The sequence below is a fragment of the Silene latifolia genome, chromosome 10 (genome assembly GCF_048544455.1).
Source record: "Silene latifolia isolate original U9 population chromosome 10, ASM4854445v1, whole genome shotgun sequence".
Taxonomy (NCBI): Eukaryota; Viridiplantae; Streptophyta; class Magnoliopsida; order Caryophyllales; family Caryophyllaceae; genus Silene; species Silene latifolia.
In genome coordinates this window covers 12,335,586-12,357,799 of record NC_133535.1, presented here as the reverse complement: position 1 = coordinate 12,357,799, position 22,214 = coordinate 12,335,586, and the positions used below count along the sequence as shown (strand labels likewise).

Here is a 22,214-nt window from a genome sequence, read left to right as displayed (position 1 = left end):
TATATAAATATATAATCCTCTTAAAATTGCATGCCTAAGTAGTAAATGTAATTTCGTCAATAAAGAAAAGAATTGTAGTAACATTGGATATAGTTATATGATAGTAATCACTCATTTAAATAGTAAAAGTAACAATATTATCAGCGAGATTATAAAAATGGTAGAAACAATAACGGGAGTAGTGAAATAATCAATATTAATGCAGCAATAGTGAAAGTCGGCGGGAGTAGTGAAATTATCAATATTAATGCAGCAGTAGTGACAGTAACAGTAATTACGGCGGGAGTAGTGAAAGTAACCATGATTACGGGCAAGTAGTGAAATGTTATTACTATTGTTTCATTAATAAGAGTAAAATATTAATAACGGGAGTAGTGAATTTGTCTCAAAATTTATTTAATCGTAGTAATTTTAGGATATGTCATAGAAAAATATATTAATGATAAATTTATAGGTTATGTAATTTTATTTAATGGTAAGTAGAGGTAGCCCGGGCGAAGCCGGGCACCAATACTAGTAGTTTATAAATCTCGACTCCTCTTATCATTTTCTCCAAGGTCCTCAGCTAGGGACGAACAAAGTTTTTAACCTGTTTTCAGTTCAGATACCATAAGTTTTTGCACAATTAACAACATATTGTGTGTGGCATCGCCAACTGAACTCTTTGGAATGAACAATGTGAATCATCTGTCTCATTTCATGTTTCATTTTCTGTTCCTCTATCTTATCCTTGTGATACCTTGTATATTACGTCTTATTTAAGGGTCATATAATAAAGGTAGTGATAAGTGAAACACGACATGGACTACAAAAGTCGACAGATGATTGTATAAAATGTTGTAAATTAGTTTTGACTTTTAAGTTATCGACTATATTAATCTTGAAGAGTATGATGACAATGAGATTAACATAATATATTAATAATGTTGTAAATTAGTTTTGACTTTTATATTATCGACTATATTAATCTTGATGAGTGTGATGACAATGAGATTAACATAATAGTATAATACTCCCACTATTCCGGTCATTTGTTTACATATTCCATTTATGGTCCTCTCAGTCATTTGTTTACCTTTATATAAAAATATTTTTAAAGGGTAATTTGATCATCCACATAACCTATTGTCCATTTATCGCATAGAAAAACATAAAAATTTGCAATGAAACCACATGACATATTCTATTCTTAATAAAGTTTAGGCATAATGTTCAGATTTAGGTGTTTTCACCTCATGTTATATACCCCATAAATAAATACGCAAATTATTCCATGCCAAAAAGTTAAATGAATAATGAGAATAGGAGATTATCATATTTGACTGTAAATCCCATTTTTAGGAGTAATGTATGGGCTGCTCTACTATTCCCCTTTTGTTTCAACTTTCAAATCATTCGTTTACATTGATTAAAAGGACCCGCATAGAAAAACACAAAAAATTGTGAACAAACTGACGGAGATGATCGAGTACAACAATACAACTTACCATAAACTATCGGAGTTTCATTACTGCCTTGAATCCTTGATGCCTTCCACAATACCTCATCAAAGTGTTCCTTTACTTGTGACATCACAAGAAATTATTGGGTACACAAGTTATACCATGTCATCGGTACATTCAAACTAATACGAATATTTGAATGAATAAAACTTGCCATTTATTATCTAGTAGAATCTAAGAAAAATAAAAATTCACTTTTTAATTGGCAAAGTGTATGATAACATGGTAAACACATCATTTAAAAAAATTCATCACAATATACTTTCGTTAATTGAAAAAAAAAAAAAAAAACAGGAGCCGTTGATCCAAGACTGCTTTCAGGTTGATATAAACGAAGATTAGACTAAACAGTATCATATAATCAAATTCGAGCCGTTGATCCAAGAACCTAGTCATAACAACCCACACGTATCAATCTTCGATTGAAAAAAGAGTAGCACTGCCCCTACGCAAAGGTTACTAAAATTACTGAATCAAATAAATAAACCTTTTCATGAAATAGATTTCCGAGGAAATTAAGAATCAGATCCCTAGTATGGAAAGACAGGAATGAAGGGCATCATATTCCCCATGTCTGTCTTCTTCTGCTCATGTCTAGAACAGAGGTATCTGAGTCGCAAAGCATCGTATACTAATCTCAGGCACCCATCATTCCTCCAAAAAAAGAAAAGTTACAACATACCTGAATCCCTGCCAAGATTCTTAACCATGATTTTGTCGGGTAAAGAAGGAGAAGAGAACAATCTGTGGTTCAAGAAGCCTGAACTTGTTGGTCTAGCTATTCATTGGTTGCCCTGGCCTTTGACTCGGTCCATGTAGCCCTGCAAAAAAGCGCGTCCAACCAATGCACTTTCAAAAGATTACATAGGCCGAACCTGCTGTCCCATAGCGAACCTGCAACTAAACTCGTCTCTGGCATACGGAGAAATGGTGCAGCAAAGGAACATGAGACCAAAGAAACAAGAGAGCGGAGTGGGCATGAATCGTCAAATAAATAAAAATCAATGCAAAGTGACCTGTTTCCCTTTTTATTCAACCAATAACTTGGTCACACATGAGAGTTTGAGAGGTCATATCGAAATCAGATTATCAAAAGGCCAAGTATGATGACAGTCAATTCAAAGATTGTTACAACAGCCACCAAATACAAATATTGTGGCAATTCCAGGAAGATACAAGCTACAAAAACATGACTACCAATTCGTTCGATTTTAATTTATTAAGAGTTCCTCAAAGGCCAATACATAAAGCTACTCCACTTGAGAGTAACATATTATAGAGAAGGTTGACTACGGTTTCCATTTAAGACACACAGCAGTACAGAATCAACATGTTGAGGAAGCTTTAGTATTCTTTGTTACCGAAATTCTTGCACCACATCTGAGAAGGAATGGGGCGAACAGGCTCATGAGGTCGTTGCTGCAAGATATTCTGTCGTTAGTATTTCTACAACAAAGACATAAGAACGAAATAGCTAAAACCCAACACAGATATTGTATAACGTCCGAAAACAAATGAATAGCCAGCTGGAATAACCGGGGCCAATCAATACTTCATGCACTCGATTTTGGTATGGTTAACCAAATCCACGCCCAAGAACAAAAAAAAAAAAAACAACAACAACAAATGACTGGATGGATAAACATCAAAGGCTATGGTACTAATTAACAGTGTGAAGGTTGACTGTTTATAATAGTTGAACTGCTCGTGCTCTCATCTCTACTATGAGTGTCCGTTTAGTGCACAGTGCCTTCAACTGGTTCAAATGTGGTTACAAATTGATCTTCAGGGAGAAGAGATTGTGGAATGGTGTGTTCATTTGCGGTGTAAATCATTACTCAGGAAGCAAATTATTCTGGCAGGACTAGCTAGTATGGTCTACCACATTTGGATGTCTCGTGACAAATGTAGATTGGAAGGGGCAGTTGACCGTTCAAGGATTGTTTTCCAGCGTATCAAGAATGATATTCTACCTAGAGTCTTATCTAGAATAGGAGTGATTAAGCATAAAATTAGTACTCCTTGGCTTGAACTTGTAAGGCAGTTCTAAAAGTGTGTGGTATCAAGTTACCATTTAGGGTGACGTATTTCTTCATGATTATGATAATATATTAACATTTCACCTAAAAAAAAAGTTGAACTGCTGCACACAGATGGATTAACAGACCAGAGCATTGTCCGCCAAAAAGAAGTTTTCTTGTGTTAATCCAACTTCATAAACTATCTAAAGACTACAATACCTGAATGTGAATAGCAGCATAAAAGAGAAGAATGGCAAACAAATACAATTCTAATTTACTTAGATAAAGAGACAACAAATTAAGTCAGAATGTAGCCCGAAAAATTCATCTTCCTCATCATCTCCTCCTAGGCTCCTAGCATCCTTATCACCATTCCTCCAAGACCGATACATTCCTCTCTATTATGGAACAATAAACGTTGAAATTTAAAGATGACCTTTCAAATTACGATTTATCTCATTTAGCGATCACCTTCATTAAATGTCTAAACTCCCGTTCTTTGTTTTCCATCCCCAATTAGCAAAGACCATGATATAATAAGCGCAATGCCCTTCATACAACCACAACGATTGTGAAGAGAGCTCCACCTCATATAAGCAGTCACATCTGACTGTTCCGCACTAGGGTGTGTTTGGATTGAAGGAATTGGAGGGAAAAGAAAGGGAGGGAGAGTAGGGCATTTGAAATCCTTTTTTTGAATAGCAGATGAGGGGGGAGGGAAATGGAGGGGGAGAGATTTGGAGGGATCCAATTTCTCTCCTTCAAGCCTAATCAAAATCTCTCCACAATAGGCGAGATTTGGAAGGAATTGTATCCAAACACCCACAACCCATTCCCCCTCCCTTTCCCTTCTCTCCCTTTCCTTTCCCTCCTTCCCCATCCCCTCCCTTTCCCTCCATTTTTGCTATCCAAACACACCCTCCATTCAACAATAATCTTCCTACACTCCTTTTTCAATACTAAAGACTATCGGCTACCAAGTAAGCTTTGTCGTACTTCTCTCTACTTTTCCGTATCCAATTATAAAAATTGGCATCCGGCATTATACAAACAAGATGATTATTTTGGGATGGACGGAGTAAAAGATTGATCAATTGGAGCACGGCCAAGACCCGGCCCATGTCGTGATTTCACAACGATCCAACCAACTAACTTCACATTTAAGAACACACTTACCCACATTGTACTTAAATAAATCAAATTAGCTTCAATCACCAAAAAGCAGAATAAAAACCCGGAAATACCTCAAGCTGGGCAGATTTGACAGCAATAGGAACACAAACAAGGAAGATACCGAAGAGCGCAAAGGCGGTATTACGACGCCAGTGTTTAGGCCTACAGTTGGGTCCACCTGACATACTCCATACCTTGTTCCTGAAATCTCCTCCTCCTCCTCCTCCCATTTTTCTATCTAGTTTCTCCCCCTAATTCAACTACGACAATATAAATAACAATTAATCGGATTAAACTGAACAAAAACCCTAATATTGACGAAGGGGAAATCAAGAAACCCTAAATTTTTGGATACGGGATGAATAATGTCGATAAATTTGGGAAATTGATGATATAATTAAAACGGAAAATGAAAATAAGAAATTACCTGAAGAATGATGAAATTGGAAATCGATCGAGGAATTGAATTGATCGGTGAGACTGTGAGATTGATCTCTTCACTGAGTTAATCAGCTCGAGTCGTGGCGAATATGATCAGAGAATTTTTTTTTCCTTTTTTTTTTGGTAGACAATCTGATTTAGTCCGGACTCGAGCCGGGTATGACCATTAGAGCGGTAAACTCTCCCACACGAGTTTTAACACCATTAGAAATGATAAATTACAAATGTCTTTTAATGCGGTTTTACAATAAATCCATGTTATTTATTTACCTAAATAATCACCCAAACATATTGATAGTCATCCTTATTTTGGCTCGATAGTTGAGATCAAGAGTTAGCTCAAGTGATAAGAACAAAGGTTGTATAATAATACCGGTCTAAAACGATTTTTCGCAAATATTTGAGATGAAAACAAAGGGAAAAAAACACAATTTAATTGATACTCCTTATTTATTTTTTACTACTCCCTCCTATTTTAAATAACTGTCCCATTTGCCATTTCGTCTATTCACATAACTGTTTCATTTGCCATATTTGGACATGTTTTTTGACTTTCTTACCCTTCACTCTTTTCTTTATTTACCACCCCAACCACCCCTAAACCATCATATTCAATACTTTTCATTATTTAACTCCTATATTTTTACGTAATTTATTTTCGCAGTACGTTTTTTACTCATTACAGTACTTTTTACACCACACTTTCCATTTGTTTGCCCTTCACAAAAAAAAAACAGTAAACCTAATTCTCTCTCCTTCTCTCTAGTATTGAAACCTTACCATCTTCAACCAAATTAAAACTCTTCAATTATGAAAGATTATTCAAGTGACGAACAAATAATTCATCCGTTAATCTTATTATTTATTAATTTGATTACTTTTTTTTTTATTTTCTTTCTAATTAAGGTTTATGGTCTAAATTAATTAAGGTGTAGTGGGGTGGGTTTATTGGGTTCGTTACTGCTGTCGGCGCTTCGCCTGAAGTTCGTCGGCGTTAGACCGTTGATATGGTGTCGGTATTATTCCGTCAGTTATATGCATCGATTTATGTAGTTATTTTGGGACGCCGACGATGGTGGGATGGTGGGACGTTGCCGGCGAGGGTGGGATGCTGCCGGTGATTGTCGGACGCCGGGTAGGGTTGGACGTCAGTTATATGCATCGATTCCGTCAGTTAGTTTGCTTGTTTTTTTGTTTTTTTCTCAGTGTAGTACGCAGGTTTTCTAACTTTATTTTTTGTTTTACTTTTCTTTTTCTCTTTTTTTCAGTGTAGTACAGTGTAATGGGTTTTTCATTTTTTTTTAAATTAAAGGTTATACGTAAATCGATCCCCTATCCCGATGTCGACAACCGCGTAAATAATTGACTTGTGAATTTTGACATTAATTTATGTTTTGACTGAGAAAACATGAGAGGGAGAGGTTAGAGAGAGAAAAGGGGAGGGGAAATGAGAAGGGTAAAATTGTCAATAGTGTACTGTGTTGAGTAAAATGTGTACTTCATTCCTTAATTTTCGTGCCATTATCCAAATGAGACAGTTATTCGGAATAAGAGGGAGTATTATATTTTATTTTGGAGATTAAACTTTGATGCTTTTATTTTGGATTTTTGGTCAATTTGAAGATTGGCTTACAGTTGATGAATAACTAATTGGATGATAATGAAACTGTATTAGGTTAAGATTTGTATGTGATTGATTAAATCACAACTTAAATTAATCGATTTTCTAGTGATGTTGTCGATAGATCTAAGAGATGATTTTTAACTACATTAGTTATGGAGAAACCTTTTTACAATTTGATGAAAAAATGAAACCACGAGTAATAAACGCTATAATATAAAAAGATCTAGTAATAAAAATGGTCACAAGACTCCAACATAAGCTCATCGCGTGAACATGTACTGAATGAAAAAAGCCTCTTTTAATCACACATTTAATAGTTAAAAAAAAAAAAAAAAAAAAGATTTATGGAAGAAAACTGTCCCTTAATAACCTTGTGAAATATTGTCTCTCGTCAGTCGTCCCCTTCAAAAAAAAAAAAAAAAAAAAAAAAAAAAAAAAAGAACATTGTCTCGCGCAAACTTTGTCTTTTGCATTGTTATTAGTTGTCCAAAATCTCTATTTAGTAAGCCTACTTGAAACAATCAATCATTACACCTTAGATTCGAGTGTTCAGCTCTACCTGCACCAATATACATCTGAAGAAACTGAAGTACAGCTGAGGGGAGAAAACCCGGATCAGATCTTATAACTAATAGGAGAAGAAAACAGTATTTGTTGCAACTCGCAAACTGCAAATTATAGCAGACTAGCAACAATGCAATAAATTGAAGTTTGTCCGATCCTGGTTAGGCATGAGGAGCATCAACAACTCGGGGAAGTGACAAAAAAAAATTATATGAAATTGGATCAAGAGGGCTGCATCGCAGTTGCGTACTGACGGACAGATCATCGAATAGTGAGGGTGAGTTTAACGCCATCTTTGTACGAAGTCGGACATATATTCAGTGTTTTAACCAGCTTACTGATGTCCATTGATATATCCGGTGGGGAATTCACGCCACGATCCACCTGAAACGTTGGAAGTATTAGCAGGGTTTCTAAGAAAGTTACCACACGGTCCAACACCATCTAACTAAAAAATGCAACTAACCGAAGTCTAAAATTTAAAACCATTTATCTTGGAATTCATATCGGTTTTAAAACACAAATAATTTTAAGAAAAAAAGTTTTCACTCGGACTCTTCATATAACCTTGCAAACATTTACATGGTTTGAGTTCACAAACTTGGTCGTCATAGTGCTTTACGTTTGAACTTAGTAGGGTTTTGCCGGTTCTATGAACCTCGTTCCCCGAACCAAATCAAACACCAAATCATATAACTTGATCTCGTACACATCTGAGACGCTCGACACTTGGACATGGATCGACACTTGGACTCTTCATAATAACAAAAAAATGAGTTTTTTTCTTCATAAAATAGCTTAGTCTGATTCTTGGACAATCATCTGTATTGGATACTTCTAAGTCTAACGAAGTCCGAGTAACATTAGGAAAACATAGATTAGTCTTAGGTAATGTTTGGAAAGAAGAGGAAGTAAAACAGAAAGGCAACATGGCATTAGAGACAAAGGGATACGAACCGAAGATGCGGACACTGGATTGATCAACGACTTGTCGTAGCCTCTGCTGTCCGCTACTGTCTCAGCCATTTGAACACGAGAGACTCTATCCGGTCCTCCGAGATTTAGCAGTAATTGCATAGGTGTGTCATCTAGTTGAACAGTAAATTGAAGCATCGATTTAGTTTGTTTGTGTTAGAGAAGATAGCATATATACAACTATATTTTGGCAATCAACAGTCATGAACAAGAAACTTTTAGACATACCCACTAACCTAAAATTTAACATATATAGGGGATTGTAATACTACGGATTTTATTAAGCTAAGTACTCGACCGAGTAGAGGCTACTCGACCGAGTAGTGCTATGTATGTATTCTGTTTGGCTACTGCCGAGGAATACTCGGCCGAGTATGATGTATACTCGACCGAGTAGAGGATATTCGGCCGAGTATGCCGGTCTGACAGGTAATATTTTCCGCGGTTGATTTAGGAAGGATTAGAGTTATTTATAAACACAAAACAGTTTTCAATTACATTTCATAAAACCTAATTACTCAAACGGCGCTCAAATCCTCTCCAAATCTCCCCTGTGTGTGTGAACAATCTTAGCAATCGCATTCAATCCTTCATTCTTTCGCCGGTAAGTCTTTATCCCTATGTTGATGATTAATTCTAGGGTTTGTCTTTATTCATGAATTGGGGGAAATGGGGTTTTGTAGTTGTGATTGGAATTATGTGATTGTTGTTGTAGGTGACGACGTGATATTTATTATGCATTTGTATGGTTGATTGCAGCGTAAGCGGATTGCGAAAAGGTAGAGTTTCCCTACTCAGTTACTGTTAAGACTGTACTTGTGTTGTAATTGTTGTTATCTGCTAATCATCGGAGTATGGGTGATGTGATGACGGTGGTGATGTGGTTGTGTTGTGACTGTTGTGGTGTTGTGACAGCTGTGATGATGTGGTGTTGTGTGATTGTGGTGGAGCCACTTGCAGGAGTGGCTTCACAACCTAGTTCGCCCTCCGTGGAACCCGTCACGGGAGGGGATGTGCACATTAAAGGACAGGGATTGTTAGTCCCTCGTTGATAAGCTGGACTAGGTGGGGATGTGCTGCGGTCACCCACTAGCGGCGAGGATTACCTGTTGCGATGGGTAATCTGGCAGGGCTACACTTCGGTGTGTAGTCGGTTACTGTGTGAGATCGGGAGATCGGGGATGGAGGATGATCAGCCGGTTACATGGTTTGTTTGTCTTATCTTGATTGAACGGTAACTGACCCCGGTTGTTGTTTTGTAAAACCTGCGGTGATCCATTCGGGGATGGTGAGCAGATTGTGACAGGTAATGCAGATGTTTAGCTATGAGACAGTCATGGGGAGTCATCACTCGAGTCTAGCTTCCGCCGTCAAAAAGACTTTGCTTACATTCTCTGTAGTTGTTAGACCTTTCATAGTTAATGTTTGGTTGATTTTGAAAACATGTAATCACTAAATCTTTATACTTTAATAAAGGTTGTTTGAAATTGGTAACTTTGATATACTAACCTCGGGAAACCGAGATGGTAACAACCTTTCATGCTAGGGTAGTCCTTGGTAAGGTACCTTGGTATGAGGGGGTGTTACAAAGTGGTATCAGAGCCGAAGATTCTGGCACCTAAAACTAATGAACCCAATGAACTTAGGGAGTCTAAATAAAATGAACCCGGGGAGAGTTGTTTGGAGCTACCGCAAAGACTTGGGAGACGTCCCGGAGTCGCACTAAGGCCCTTACGACCTCAAGCCGGTCACATGGGGGGAAAACTGTTGTAAGTTTGAGTCATATGTGTTTGATACCTATAGTTTGAATCTTGTGCATGGTTGGATGAAATGATGAAAGAAGTGGAATGTGATAGTTGTTGAAAGATGTATCGAGGATTGTTTATGTTAAACTTTGAGCATGAAATATGTTGGCATGTTAAGTGTTGAAACATGGTAAAATATGAAGGGTGAATTGTAAATTCGTATCTGATTGATATTGAGCATGAAGAATGTGATCATGGTACCTCTTTAATACAATGTTGAGCATGAAGTATGGTAGTGGTACATGTGCATATGAACATGATGATTTTAATGCTTGATTGTTGGTAGAAGCATGTGATTAAGGTCATGCGTCTATATATGTGAATGTCGTGTTTAATTTTAATGTGAGTATGATAAATGTTCAACTATGTACTGGTTTTTGGAGGTATGAAATTGTTATTGTTGCCTTATGTATGTACAAGTTGTTTTGGCTTTGGCTTAGGAAACTTGATTTGTATAAAGAACGATTACGGAAGGGTTGTCTTAAAACTGACATAAGTCGAGTTCTAGAAATGATATTGCTGTAATTCCAAGTTGAGGTGATAGCTTTTCTTCTTACGATTCTAACGATAGGTCACACGCCCAAAACTACCAAGTAACGAGTGAGATATGACTGTTTTACGCAAACTGGACGATGCTGAGAATTGTGTTGGTACTCGATCGAGTAAAGTAATACTCGACCGAGTAAGGGCTACTCGGCCGAATATTCCCAATACTCGACCGAGTAATCCCCTGTGATAATTGTGTTCGCTTCTGGAGTCGAAAACTCGACCGAGTAATATAGTTACTCGACCGAGTATCGTGTACTCGACCTAGTATGCTATGTACTCGACCGAGTACCTCAGTGGGCGGCTATTTTGAGTCGGTGGCTATGTCTTTACTTTAATTTTGAGTAAGTGGCTATGTTCTTACCTTCAGTTTGAGTCGGTGGTTATATTTTTATATTTGTTTTGAGTCGTAGGGTATGTACACATATGTTTTGAGTCTTAACGCATTCTTTTATATATGTGACGGTCTTGATACGTAAGTTACCGGATGTTATGACAAGGAGCATTCCGGCTTGTGAAGGACATGTGTTAGGTAAGGAATACATGTGTTAATATGGTTCTGAGGGATAGTGGAAAAAGGAAAGGGAGAAATGATGAGCTAATCAAGGTAAGGAACATGTTGGTGAGATATGGTGAGTGATGTAGTCGTGTGTTGAGTAATATAAAAGTAAGTGTATATGGGCAAGGGTGATGTAAGTGTAAAGAAACGTGAGAATGAAAGATTGAAAAGGGATACGAATAGTGACATATTGGGGTGTGTAAGGATTTATGGAGGGAGACGGGTAGGATTGAGTTGTTTAAGGATATATGTGATAAAAGGCTCGCTATAGAGAGATGGAAACGAATGGTGTATAGTGGGATCGAGTTATGCCGCGATGAGTAGATAATGGTTGATTTGGGAATTTGGAATATTAAGAGGTGAGCCTAGTGTGTAATTCTTTGGGCAATTAACGGTATGAGATGAATTTTTGGGTTTCTAGAGATACAAAAGGGAGATACGACTAATTGAAGAGTAATTGTTAGTGTGTGGACTTGATGGCGACAAGGGTGAGAGAGAAGCAAGATAAGAGAGGATAAATGATAAGAAAGAATGATAGGATATTGATATGAATTAATAGAATTAGGGTTGTGGAGCTACGAGAAAATAAACAAATTACTAAAGAGTTAGGTAAAAAGAGGAAGGAGATGAATTATTACTTGGTATTTCTGCGTGAAAAGGGGGAAAGAGGGATGAAAGTAAGTTGAGAGAACGTTGACGGGAGTTAAGGAGCATGAAGGTAGGAAATTATGGAAATGTACGATAGCCTCACTAGAGGGTGTGAGTTAATGGTTATATAGGAGAGCAGGACGACATGTTAGCCGTGAGTTTCGAGGTATTAAGGGAATAAGAAGCTTGTGGAGTGTTTGCACGATCTGAGATTTTGGTGGAGAGTTAGGTAACGATATGATAAAGGATAGAATTGGGAATAATGTTTAGGTAGATTTTGTTGATGGATATGATGGTTATGGGATGACAACCAAAAGAGGAAATAAACTGTTGTATAAAGAAGTGATAGTGAGAGAGTGGTCACATGAAAGGGTGTTGGTGTCGTATTGTTGTCACTAGTGGTTGAGGATGATGTTACATTAAGAAAGTTAGTTGTCCTAATAGGGTTGATTTTGTGGAGACTGATCAGTATGTATGGTTGTGAGGAAGTATAAGAGGCGGATATATGAGGCGTTCGCTAGAAGTTGAGTAATAATGTTATGGCTACATTTGCCGGAGTGGTGATAATTGTGCGTATGAGAGGATATGTTATGAAGGGCTCCTAAGTTAAGTCCGGATGAGAGGTATTCATTGTCAAGTGGTAACTTACGTAATCAGGATTGGCTAGTTACATTCGATTATAGGTCCATGATATATGTAAATGGTTGTGTGAGGTTCTGACCTCATGAGTCATGGTCTGGATAATATCCAGAAGGTTGGTATCTGTGATTTCGTTTATTATGTTGCGTCGTGATCTAGTAGAGCGGTTTTAAGAAAGTCTTCTGGTCAAGGAAGTTGTACTCAGTCAGTGTTATGAGATTATAAAAGTTGTGATGGCTATCGATTTGGTTGTTGTGCACTGTGTACGGTAATTCGTGTTGTGATACGAGTATTTTCGTGTTGTCATAGATTGTTGTTTGTTTACTGCTATTTCTTGTCAGTGTCTCGGTTGGGGCATATAGACCGTTGTTTTGTTTCCCGATATTTCTTACCAGTGTCGGCTTGGGAGGCTTGGGAGTGAGAATAGAATATGATATGAAAGAGAGTTGGGTAGGGTTTTGTTGTTGTCATGGTATAGTAATATTCTGTTAACGGGACACAGTTGTGAGAGGTTGTTGGAGTTGTTGGAGTTGTTGGAGTTGTTGGAGTACTTTTGATCTTGTTTTAGATGAGGCATTGATGGACATAGTTGTGGAAAGAAATAGTGGAACGTCTATGCTATTGAACTTGAAACTACAGATGGTTTAGCACCTTTTCTTGGGACAGTGAGTACGGAGTTTTAGGACTTAGTATCATGTCAAGTCAAGGGTGAGTTTTGTGGTAATAGAAGTGATGAACTTGAAAAGCTAATGGGAGTATGTGTAACACTTCAGGATTGTGAGATAAGATTGTGGTGATGAGTGTATATGTATATAGAAGTATGTCGTTTTGTGGTAATGTATATAGATGGAGTAGTGGTTATAGTGAGAATTTTATGATATATGTTATGGGAGTACAGAATAATTGGAGGCACGAGAACTGTTAGAGAAAGAGAGTCCTGGATATAGGAATGATTGTAGGTGTTGAGGTTATAGAGGGTTATCGTTCTCATGCGATAGTAATGAGGATTATGGGAGGTATAGCAAAAGACCTAGTGTTAGTGAGTTACGAGGACGCAACATTTATCTTAAGAGGAGTAGGATGCGACAAGAGGGTTTGATGGTTGTACATGTTATGGTACCATTGGAAGTTTGAGTGTTGGTATAGAGTAATAAATGCATTCGTGTTGTGGTTGATTTTATTACAGTTAATGGCAGTGCTTGTAGTAGTATGATGTTTACGAGTGTGAGTAACTTCGAGGACGAAGTTCGTTTTAAGGGTGGTAGAATGTAACTGTAACACCCCGTAAATTTGAAAACCTTTATTATATTTTAAAAGTAATATTTTAATCTATTTTAATTTAATATTAATTTATTTGAAATAAAAATTATTTGATAAAATATAATCTTATATTATTTTGAAAAAATGTAATTATTTTTGATAGTTTAGAAATGTTTAAAAGTGATTTAAACTATATTTAAACCTTTTCCTATGATAAAATAGATTTCGGATAAAAGTCGTAAAATTGGGATTTTCCCATTTCTTACGGTCGTTGGGTAAACGAGTTTGGATATTGGGCATATGAGTACTTAATCTTTTAGTAAAATCGTGTTTAAGAACTTTAATATTCTCGGAAATCGCGTTCGACGAATATTTCTAATTTCCGTCGAAACGAACCAAAACGTAAACAATTGAAACTCACCTAAACACCCTACCCCAAACCATGCACCCTCCATCCTCAATTCTCATTCTATCACTTCCTTCTTCCAAACACCAAATTCATCTCAAAAATCATTCTTACCAAACCCTAAATCCACCATAACTTCTTCATTTCTCCACCAAATCGCATAAAAATTATATATTCGGAATCCTCTCTTCATTCCCCATCTAATAGTAAACTCTATTTTCATTTCCCCCAATTTTGTTTAAGACACATTTTTCTAGGGTTTCGAGTTAAGGCTAATTAACATGTTTTTATTGTTTGTATAGGTGAAGATTTTGAAGATGAGTTAGGGGACTCATATATTGTAGAAGATGATGAGTGATTTCGGTTTCTAGGGCTCTTTCTCAAGTGTTATTGTTCTCTTTTTTCTAGCTTAAGGTAACTATTCCGAGTTACTCAACGAATTAATGTCACATTAGTAGTTGTATTTGTTGTTTGTTGTTGTTTGTTGTCGTTTGTTGTTGTTTGAGACGATCTCGTTGATAAATGAATGAATGGAGTAAGATGAGTATGTTTATGTTTAATTTATGTTACCCATTTGTATATTATTGTTTGGAACAAATTTGGATGAAGAATTATGTGTTGTGACAAGTCCGTGTTTTGGTTGGAACGCGTCAGTACCGGACCGAGACGATTTCGAATGTTTCCAAAAATATGACAGATTGAACGGCATCGAAAATTAGGTGGTTTAGCCACTTGAATCACTCAATTCGGAGTCCGTATGAGTAAATGGCGTCGTTTTATCGATTAAAAATTTATAGAAAAGTTTACCCTTGTGTGAAACGGCTGTTTATGCTATTTTATTATGCGAGAATTTTGTGGAATTAGTTATTTTGTAAGTTGGAATGTTTTCTTTATGTTGATAGTGTTCACATGATAGAAATTGGAATATTGCATGAGAATGATATTGTAATGAATGTTGTGATTTGGGCCAAAATGGGCCAAGACTCTGAGCTGGGCCAGAATGAGTTTGGTCAAATTAGGTTTAAACCGGTCAGTCTCGATTTGACCAATGACCCGTCGCGGGACTCGGGTCGAGGGTTTGTCCTTGAGGTGAGAATGGTTGTTATTGGATGTTTTATGTTATGCCTTGATATTTGTAATTATCATTTCACATGTTGGTTGTTGGATGCTTTGGATGCCTTATGCTTGAGTCTTGTTGCCTCTTTGTCATTTTAGCTTGTTCTCATGGATTATGGTCTTTTGTTGGTTATTTTGGAATTTGGATTATTATTGATATTTGAGATATTGTTGGATTGTCAGCTGAATATGCTCTTGCGTAGCCTTTCATATGTTAGGGTGTGTATGATCATTTGTGTGTGCAAGTTTGGACTCTTTGCCCCTCTTATGGTTAATTGAGTGTCCCACTTGTCTTGTGTGGCGTGGGTTAAAGTATTCAAGCTGGGACTAGGTCCTAGGTGAGTATTTCGGCCTTTGTCATAGATAGGCCATTATAGTCTTTGACGAGTATAGTTCACCGCTTAATAGCCTTTGTGTCTTAGCTTGGTGGGCTTATATCCAAGTTAGGGCATGACTTCCTAACGTACTCTTAGAAATATGTGGTCAGCTTAAGTACTAGCCAACCATTTGGTGGACTCCTTAGGGGTACTCATGTGTTGTTATCATGGGTCTTGGATGCGGTAGTTTTCCGCATGTCGCTAGGTCTGCGCAGGTTTAGGATTAGGGTGTTTACCTTACCTCGTGGTATAGACTCGAGTTACAGAGTGACTATTGACTGTCCTAAGAACTTATGCTTGTCTCTAGATATATTGTCCTTTCTTGTTTGGTGATTCTATGAATCATAGAAGGTGAGATGCAAGCCGGCTATGGTTGATAGAGTTTGAATTCCCGGATGTTATGTGATTCACATGATAGTGTAGTATGAGTTGGTCTAGTATTCACATGCTAGGACTATGTGTTGTTATATTGTTGTTCACATGATAGGCACGATTGTCTAGCATCAACTCCCTCCATTCAACTCCACTTTACATGTTTGCTTTATCACGTTTGCCAACGCGACTTTTACGTGGTAAATATTTTTAACTATGTATTTGCAAAAATTATAAAAGTTAGATATTTTTAATGTACTCTTAAAGACGAATCAAATAAGATCCCACATGAATATATTTTAACTTATGTATCGAGAGAAAATTGAAATTGAATATCCGCTTGTGAATAGTGTGCAAAATAGAAACTTGCAAAGTGGAGTTGAATGGAGGGAGTATATGCTAAGGCTATGTGTTGTTCGTATTTATATTCTTATGTTTACATGTTATATTAATTATGACATTTCGTGGCTGGGAGAACTCGGAGTTACTCCCCACTGACTATGACTTTCGTATTTGTATAAAATGCGATTGACAGGTATGGTGATGCTTAAATGGTGTACATGGACGAGATAGCGAGCAAAGTAACCTTGGGACCTAGATTGGCTTTATTTTATTGTGACCCTTAAACACTTTTTATGTTATATACTTTTTAGGGACATATGTCTCCTTTTTTCATATTTGAGTTGTATAACTTTGTTTCGCGACTTTAGCGATGTCTTACTTACGAGATTTATTTTAGACCTTGCATGTTTGACACCTTCCCATGTGGATATTTTTATAACAGGTTCAGGTTTTAAAAATTACAGGTTTTTACCCAAATGAACCTATTACAAACATATCTATGCAGTTTTTATCTAGAATTATGTGTTTACTTTTCCGCAATGAATGAGGGTGTCACAGTTGGTATCAGAGCATATTTGCTCCCGATGCACGTTTGTGCACCCCCCAATATAAATAACTTGACCTTAAAATAATAAACTTGAGAGATGGGTAGGATGGGTAGACTTAGGACCTTATGTTGTAGTCTGTAGTGTGTTTGCTCTTTGTTAGGTTCTACCATATTTGTTGATTGTCATTTAATAATTGTTGTGCCCTTGGATCAATGACCGTGAACTTACCAATGTGGTGATCAAGATTTGGTGTCTTTTGCCGAGGATTGAAGATTTGTTCAACTTTGGAGAACTCTTCTACTTCCTCGAAGATGTTTCTCGTTCTTTGTGTACCTTGCCTTATCATTTATCTCTCGGCGCTTATCCTTCTTCTAACCTCTCTTCCGTTTTACTTTGAAAGCTACTCTTGTACTCCTAACTTGTCCTTTGTTCCTTACTTATTGATATGTTCATTTTATATATATACTTTTACCCCTCATTTTAGCTCGGTTTCTATTGATTATCATACTTTAATTAGTACATTTTTTGTGCTAATTTTGTGTTTTAGGTGTATTGTTTGTGTTTGTTACGGTTTTGTAGGAATCTAAGCATTTAGAGGCTTTTTCCTATAATTTTGTACGCCAAGTTCACTAAGCTAAACAAAGCCAAACATTGGACTAAGCGTGTGAAGATTGCTTGAGTTTTGCATAAAGATTAGTGGATTGAATTAAGGAATTATAAATGAAGCCAAATGTAAAGTCAAGCCCAAAATGAAGGTCCTTATTAAGGTGCAAGCATTGGATGCCAAGAGAGCTTAGGATGCTAGGAATTTAGAGCATTACCGGAGATTAAGGAGCACTAAAAAAGAAGCATAGAGATTCCTCACATAATCAATCAAGAATTAAGTGGAATGGCCGAGGATCACACGACCCCGATCGGGGCCGCCTAACCCCGATCGGGGTTGCATGACCAATGATGGCTTACGTTTTTCCTCCTCTCCTATAAATAGGAGAGGTATTCCTAGGTTTTAGGCATCCATTTTACGTCCAAGTTTACTACAATAAGCCTCAAGCATTATAAGTTTTCTCTCATTAGTTTTCATTTCAAGTTATAAGTTGTTTAAGCATTCCTTAGTTAATCTTTCAATACTTTGTATTTCAAGAGATTCTCAAGCATTTGTTATTCAATCCTTTGGTTTTTAGTTATTTGTTCTTCCATACAAGTCTTCCTTATTAAGGTATCTCTTATTACAAGTTTACAATTTACATCATTGCTTTAGTTATCACATAGTTATTATAATTGAGTATTTCATATTTACTTAAACTTTGTTCTTTTCATATGTTATATCACTTAATAAATATAATTCATATAACCATGTTTAATATTATTTACAATTTAGTTTGCATTTTACATCTTAGTATGAGTAGCTAAATTCTCTAGTCTAAAGGCTAGGGGAGCCATGCAAAATCAAACATATAATATGACTAAATAAAGTTCATAATAATATTGATCAATTGTTTCCATCACATGCTTTTTTTGTTACGCTTAATCTTTGGTTATCGGCCGTAGTCATAGATTATATTTGTTCATTCGTTCTAAAGTCGAGAGGCACGGAATTGAATTAGACTAAGCATGTGTGGTAGGACGACCTAGTCATGAACGAGAGTTTCTCTAGGACCCGGTCTATGGTTGATACTAATGCCGTAAGGTGGATATCTTTAAGCCTAAGCAATTGACAAGATTATTAGTATCAAGTTTATCATGTTTATATGTTTACCTTTGCATGAGTGACCCGAATCCTTTAGACTACCTTTTTTCATATTATTTACATTGCATTTTTAGTAATCATCAAACAAACAAATCAAATTCAAATCGTAATCGACCTTGATAAAAATCTACTCATAGCAATTCACGACGTAATTCCCGTTTCCTTGTGTTCGACCCCTATTACTACATTTAATTGTGTCTAGGGAATTTATCTTTGCATAGGTACGCGATAAAACCTATTAAATTTTGGCGCCGCTGCCGGGGAAAACGGTTTTATTGCTTATTGAATTGTCGATTTTTATCTTGTTTTTCTTTGTCTTGGGGAACACTTGTTTCTTGAGACCGTTACTTTTCACTGGTCCTCTCGAAGTGGAGAATTGATTTCACCGGATTCCGACCCCGAGAAAACATTTAGGAGAAGACGACGTTTTTGGAAGGAAGTAAAAGAAGCCGCTTCTCCCATACAAGTTGAAAGTGCTAGAAAGTCTTACTTAGACGATCTAGAGGTTCTTGAAGAGAAGGAGTTTTCTTGTTCATCAACTCCACCACCACCACCATCTACTACCAAAAAGATGGTGATACTTTCCGATCACTCAAAGCCCACCGCGGCTATGCTTCCGGCCGGAATCACAACCACTCAAATTACCGCGCCGGACTTCGAGATTAAACCGGATTTCATTAGCCTTGTGGAGAGAAAGCAATTTGGAGGAAGCCCTTTGGAGGATCCCAATTTGCATGTGCAAAACTTTTGTGACTATTGCTCCATGATTCGTCAAACGGGCGTCACCCAAGCCCAAATAAGGGAAATACTTTTCCCTTTCTCTTTGAAGGACAAGGCCAAGCTTTGGATCAATAGCCTCGACCGCACTACCTTGGGAATCACCAATTGGGAGACATTGGCTCTTTCTTTTTATCAAAAGTTTTTTCCACCGGAGAAAACTCAAACTTTGAGGAGCCAAATCACCGGATTCCGTCAACAAGCTCTTGAGAGCTTATATGAAGCTTGGGAGAGGTACAAAGAGCTTCAAAGGCAATGCCCACATCATGGGTTAGATGATTGGTTCCTAGCAATAACATTCTACAATGGATGTTGTGCCGAGTCCCGAAGGATTCTTGATTCCGCCAACAATGGGCGGTTTGATCAAATTGACACCGATCTACCTCATTCCACGATCGAATCTATGGCGATCCATGATGCCCAACATGTCAATTCCCGAGTTATGCCATCTAAAGGAAAAGAAGAATCCTCTAACAACTCTGTTTTGCTAGCTCAAATTGTTTTGCTCCAACAACAATTGGCGGAAAGGGATGCTAGAGATTTCATTCAATAAGTCAATGCCATGTCCTCAACAAGCCAAATCGTTGTGTGTGAAGGTTGCGGAGGTGCGGGTCATTATGCCGCCCATTGCCAAGCTCCCATTGAAGAGGTAAATGCTTTTCTAGCTTTAAGACAAAATGCTTATCCACCGGGTACGTTCTCAAATACATATAATCCAAACTCAAAATTCCACCCGAATATGTCTTATAGAAGCAACAATGTGCTAAATCCTCAACCACAACCCCCACCACAACAAAATGCCTATGTCCCTCAACAACAAAAATATATCCCTCCACCGGGGTATCAAAATCAACAAAGGCCCCCACAAAACAATTTCCAACAAACTCAACCTCCACAACAAAATACCCAACAAAATAACCAAGAGGGAGGTAAGCTTGAGGGCTTGATAATCCTTATGCAAAAGCAATTGTTGGCTCAAATCAAAAGAAATGAGCAAGCTCAAATGCCGCAATCAAAATGTTGGAGCAACAAATGGCTCAATTGGCCTCATCTAGCTCTTCAAGGAAATCGGGTCAACTACCCCCTCAAGGTGAGCAACCTCATGCTACCCTTAATGCTATCTACTTAAGACGTGGTACGAAATATGATGAGTCATCCATGCCCAAAGATGATGAGGAGGTACTTGTTGAGTTGGAGGTCTCTCCAAATGACAAAGAACTTGAAGAAATTCCTAAGAAAGTGGATGACCCACTTGTTGTTGAGAAAGTCAAGGAAGTGGAGGATGCTCCTCCAAAGAAAGATGTTGAAGCAAAGATTAGGAAAAGTCAAAGTGCCATTTCTCATAGATTGGCAAAGCATCAAAAGGATTCTCAATTCGGTAAATTCATGGAAGTTGTGAAGAATCTACAGTGTAACGTTCTTTTTACCGAATTAATCACTCAAATTCCATCTTACACTAAGTTCATGAAAGACATTTTAACTAAGAAGAGGACTTTTGATGAGGTTGAAACAATAGCTCTCACCGCCGAGGTGAGTGCTCTTACGCAAATCAATCCCCCCCATAGAAGAGTCTTGTTATTCTATTGACATTTTGGATGCCGTTGACATTTTTATAAAAGACTCTACACCTCGATCTTTGTCTAAAGATCTCTTGGAGGCACTCTTGCTTTTAGAATCATTTGCAGGTGATGATGAGATTGGAAATGAAGAGATTGATGTTTTGGAACAAGAATTGGATGGAGAGGAGCTATCATTGGAGGAGAGCTCACACTTTATAGGCTTGGTTGCTACACCGCAAGATGTTGAGGTACAAAAACTCGGGCTTAAGCCCCTTCCTTCCAATTTGAGGTATGCTTTTCTTGATAATGAGGGGATGTGTCCGGTAATTGTTAGTGCTAAATTGGATGAGAGTCATTTGACTAAATTACTTCATGTCTTGAGGTCTCACAAGAAAGCCATTGGTTATAAACTTGACGATTTAAAAGGCATAAGTCCCGAATTTTGCATGCACCGAATCAATCTTGAGAAAGATCATAAGCCGTATATCAAGTTCAAAGACGACTAAATCCTAACATGCAAGAAGTGGTCAAAAAGGAAGTGCTTAAATTGTTAGATGCGGGAATTATCTACGCGATTTCCGATTCTAAATGGGTGAGTCTGTCCAGTGGTTCCTAATAAAGGAGGAACCACCGTAGTCAAAAATGATAAAAATGAGTTAATTCCAACTAGAATTGTGACGGGTTGGAGAATGTGCATTGACTATAGGAGGCTAAATCTAGCCACTAAGAAAGACCACTACCCATTACCTTTTATTGACCAAATGTTGGAAAGGTTGGCATGTCACAAATACTTTTGCTACTTAGATGGTTATTAGGGTTCTTTCAAATACCCATTCACCCAGGATGACCAAGAGAAGACCACGTTTACATGTCCCCTATGGTACATTTGCCTACCGTAGAATGTCGTTCGGTCTTTGTAATGCCCCCGCCACTTTTCAACGTTGCATGATAAGCATTTTTTCCGACTACATTGAGTCTATTATGGAGGTGTTTATGGATGATTTTAGTGTCTATGGTTCTTCTTTTGATGCTTGTTTGACTAACTTGTCCAAAGTTTTGAAGCGTTGTGAAGAAGTTGATTTGGTGTTGAATTGGGAAAAGTGACACTTCATGGTAAATGAAGGAGTGGTGCTTGGTCATATTATTTCGGAAAGAGGAATTGAAGTGGACCGTGCTAAGGTCCAAGTTATTGAGCAACTACCCCCACCGGTAA

The 22,214-nt window shown here is 37.4% G+C and overlaps 2 protein-coding genes and 1 non-coding gene across 3 annotated transcripts in view; all 3 read right to left on the bottom strand.

The window, feature by feature from the left end:
• Positions 1–2,503: 2,503 nt before the first annotated feature.
• Positions 2,504–5,260, bottom strand: LOC141605140 (uncharacterized). Its single transcript, XM_074423801.1, has 3 exons — positions 5,124–5,260; positions 4,768–4,956; positions 2,504–2,921 (listed from the first exon to the last, which is right to left on the bottom strand). The coding sequence occupies exons 2-3, from the start codon at positions 4,924–4,926 to the stop codon at positions 2,847–2,849; spliced, it is 234 nt and encodes a 77-aa protein (XP_074279902.1). The 5' UTR covers positions 4,927–4,956; positions 5,124–5,260; the 3' UTR covers positions 2,504–2,846.
• Positions 5,261–7,210: 1,950 nt separating this feature from the next.
• The window catches only part of LOC141605139 (uncharacterized), a 36,063-nt gene continuing 21,059 nt past the window's right edge, over positions 7,211–22,214 (bottom strand). The window contains exons 5-6 of the mRNA XM_074423800.1: positions 8,283–8,413; positions 7,211–7,709 (exon numbers count right to left, since the gene is read on the bottom strand). Of these exons, the coding sequence (XP_074279901.1) occupies positions 7,587–7,709; positions 8,283–8,413 (254 nt within the window). The 3' untranslated portion in view covers positions 7,211–7,586. The remainder of the gene's footprint in view (positions 7,710–8,282; positions 8,414–22,214) is intronic.
• On the bottom strand, positions 19,609–19,715 carry LOC141610210 (small nucleolar RNA R71). Its single transcript, XR_012528103.1, has one exon. It is a non-coding gene; the product is annotated as a small nucleolar RNA R71 (small nucleolar RNA).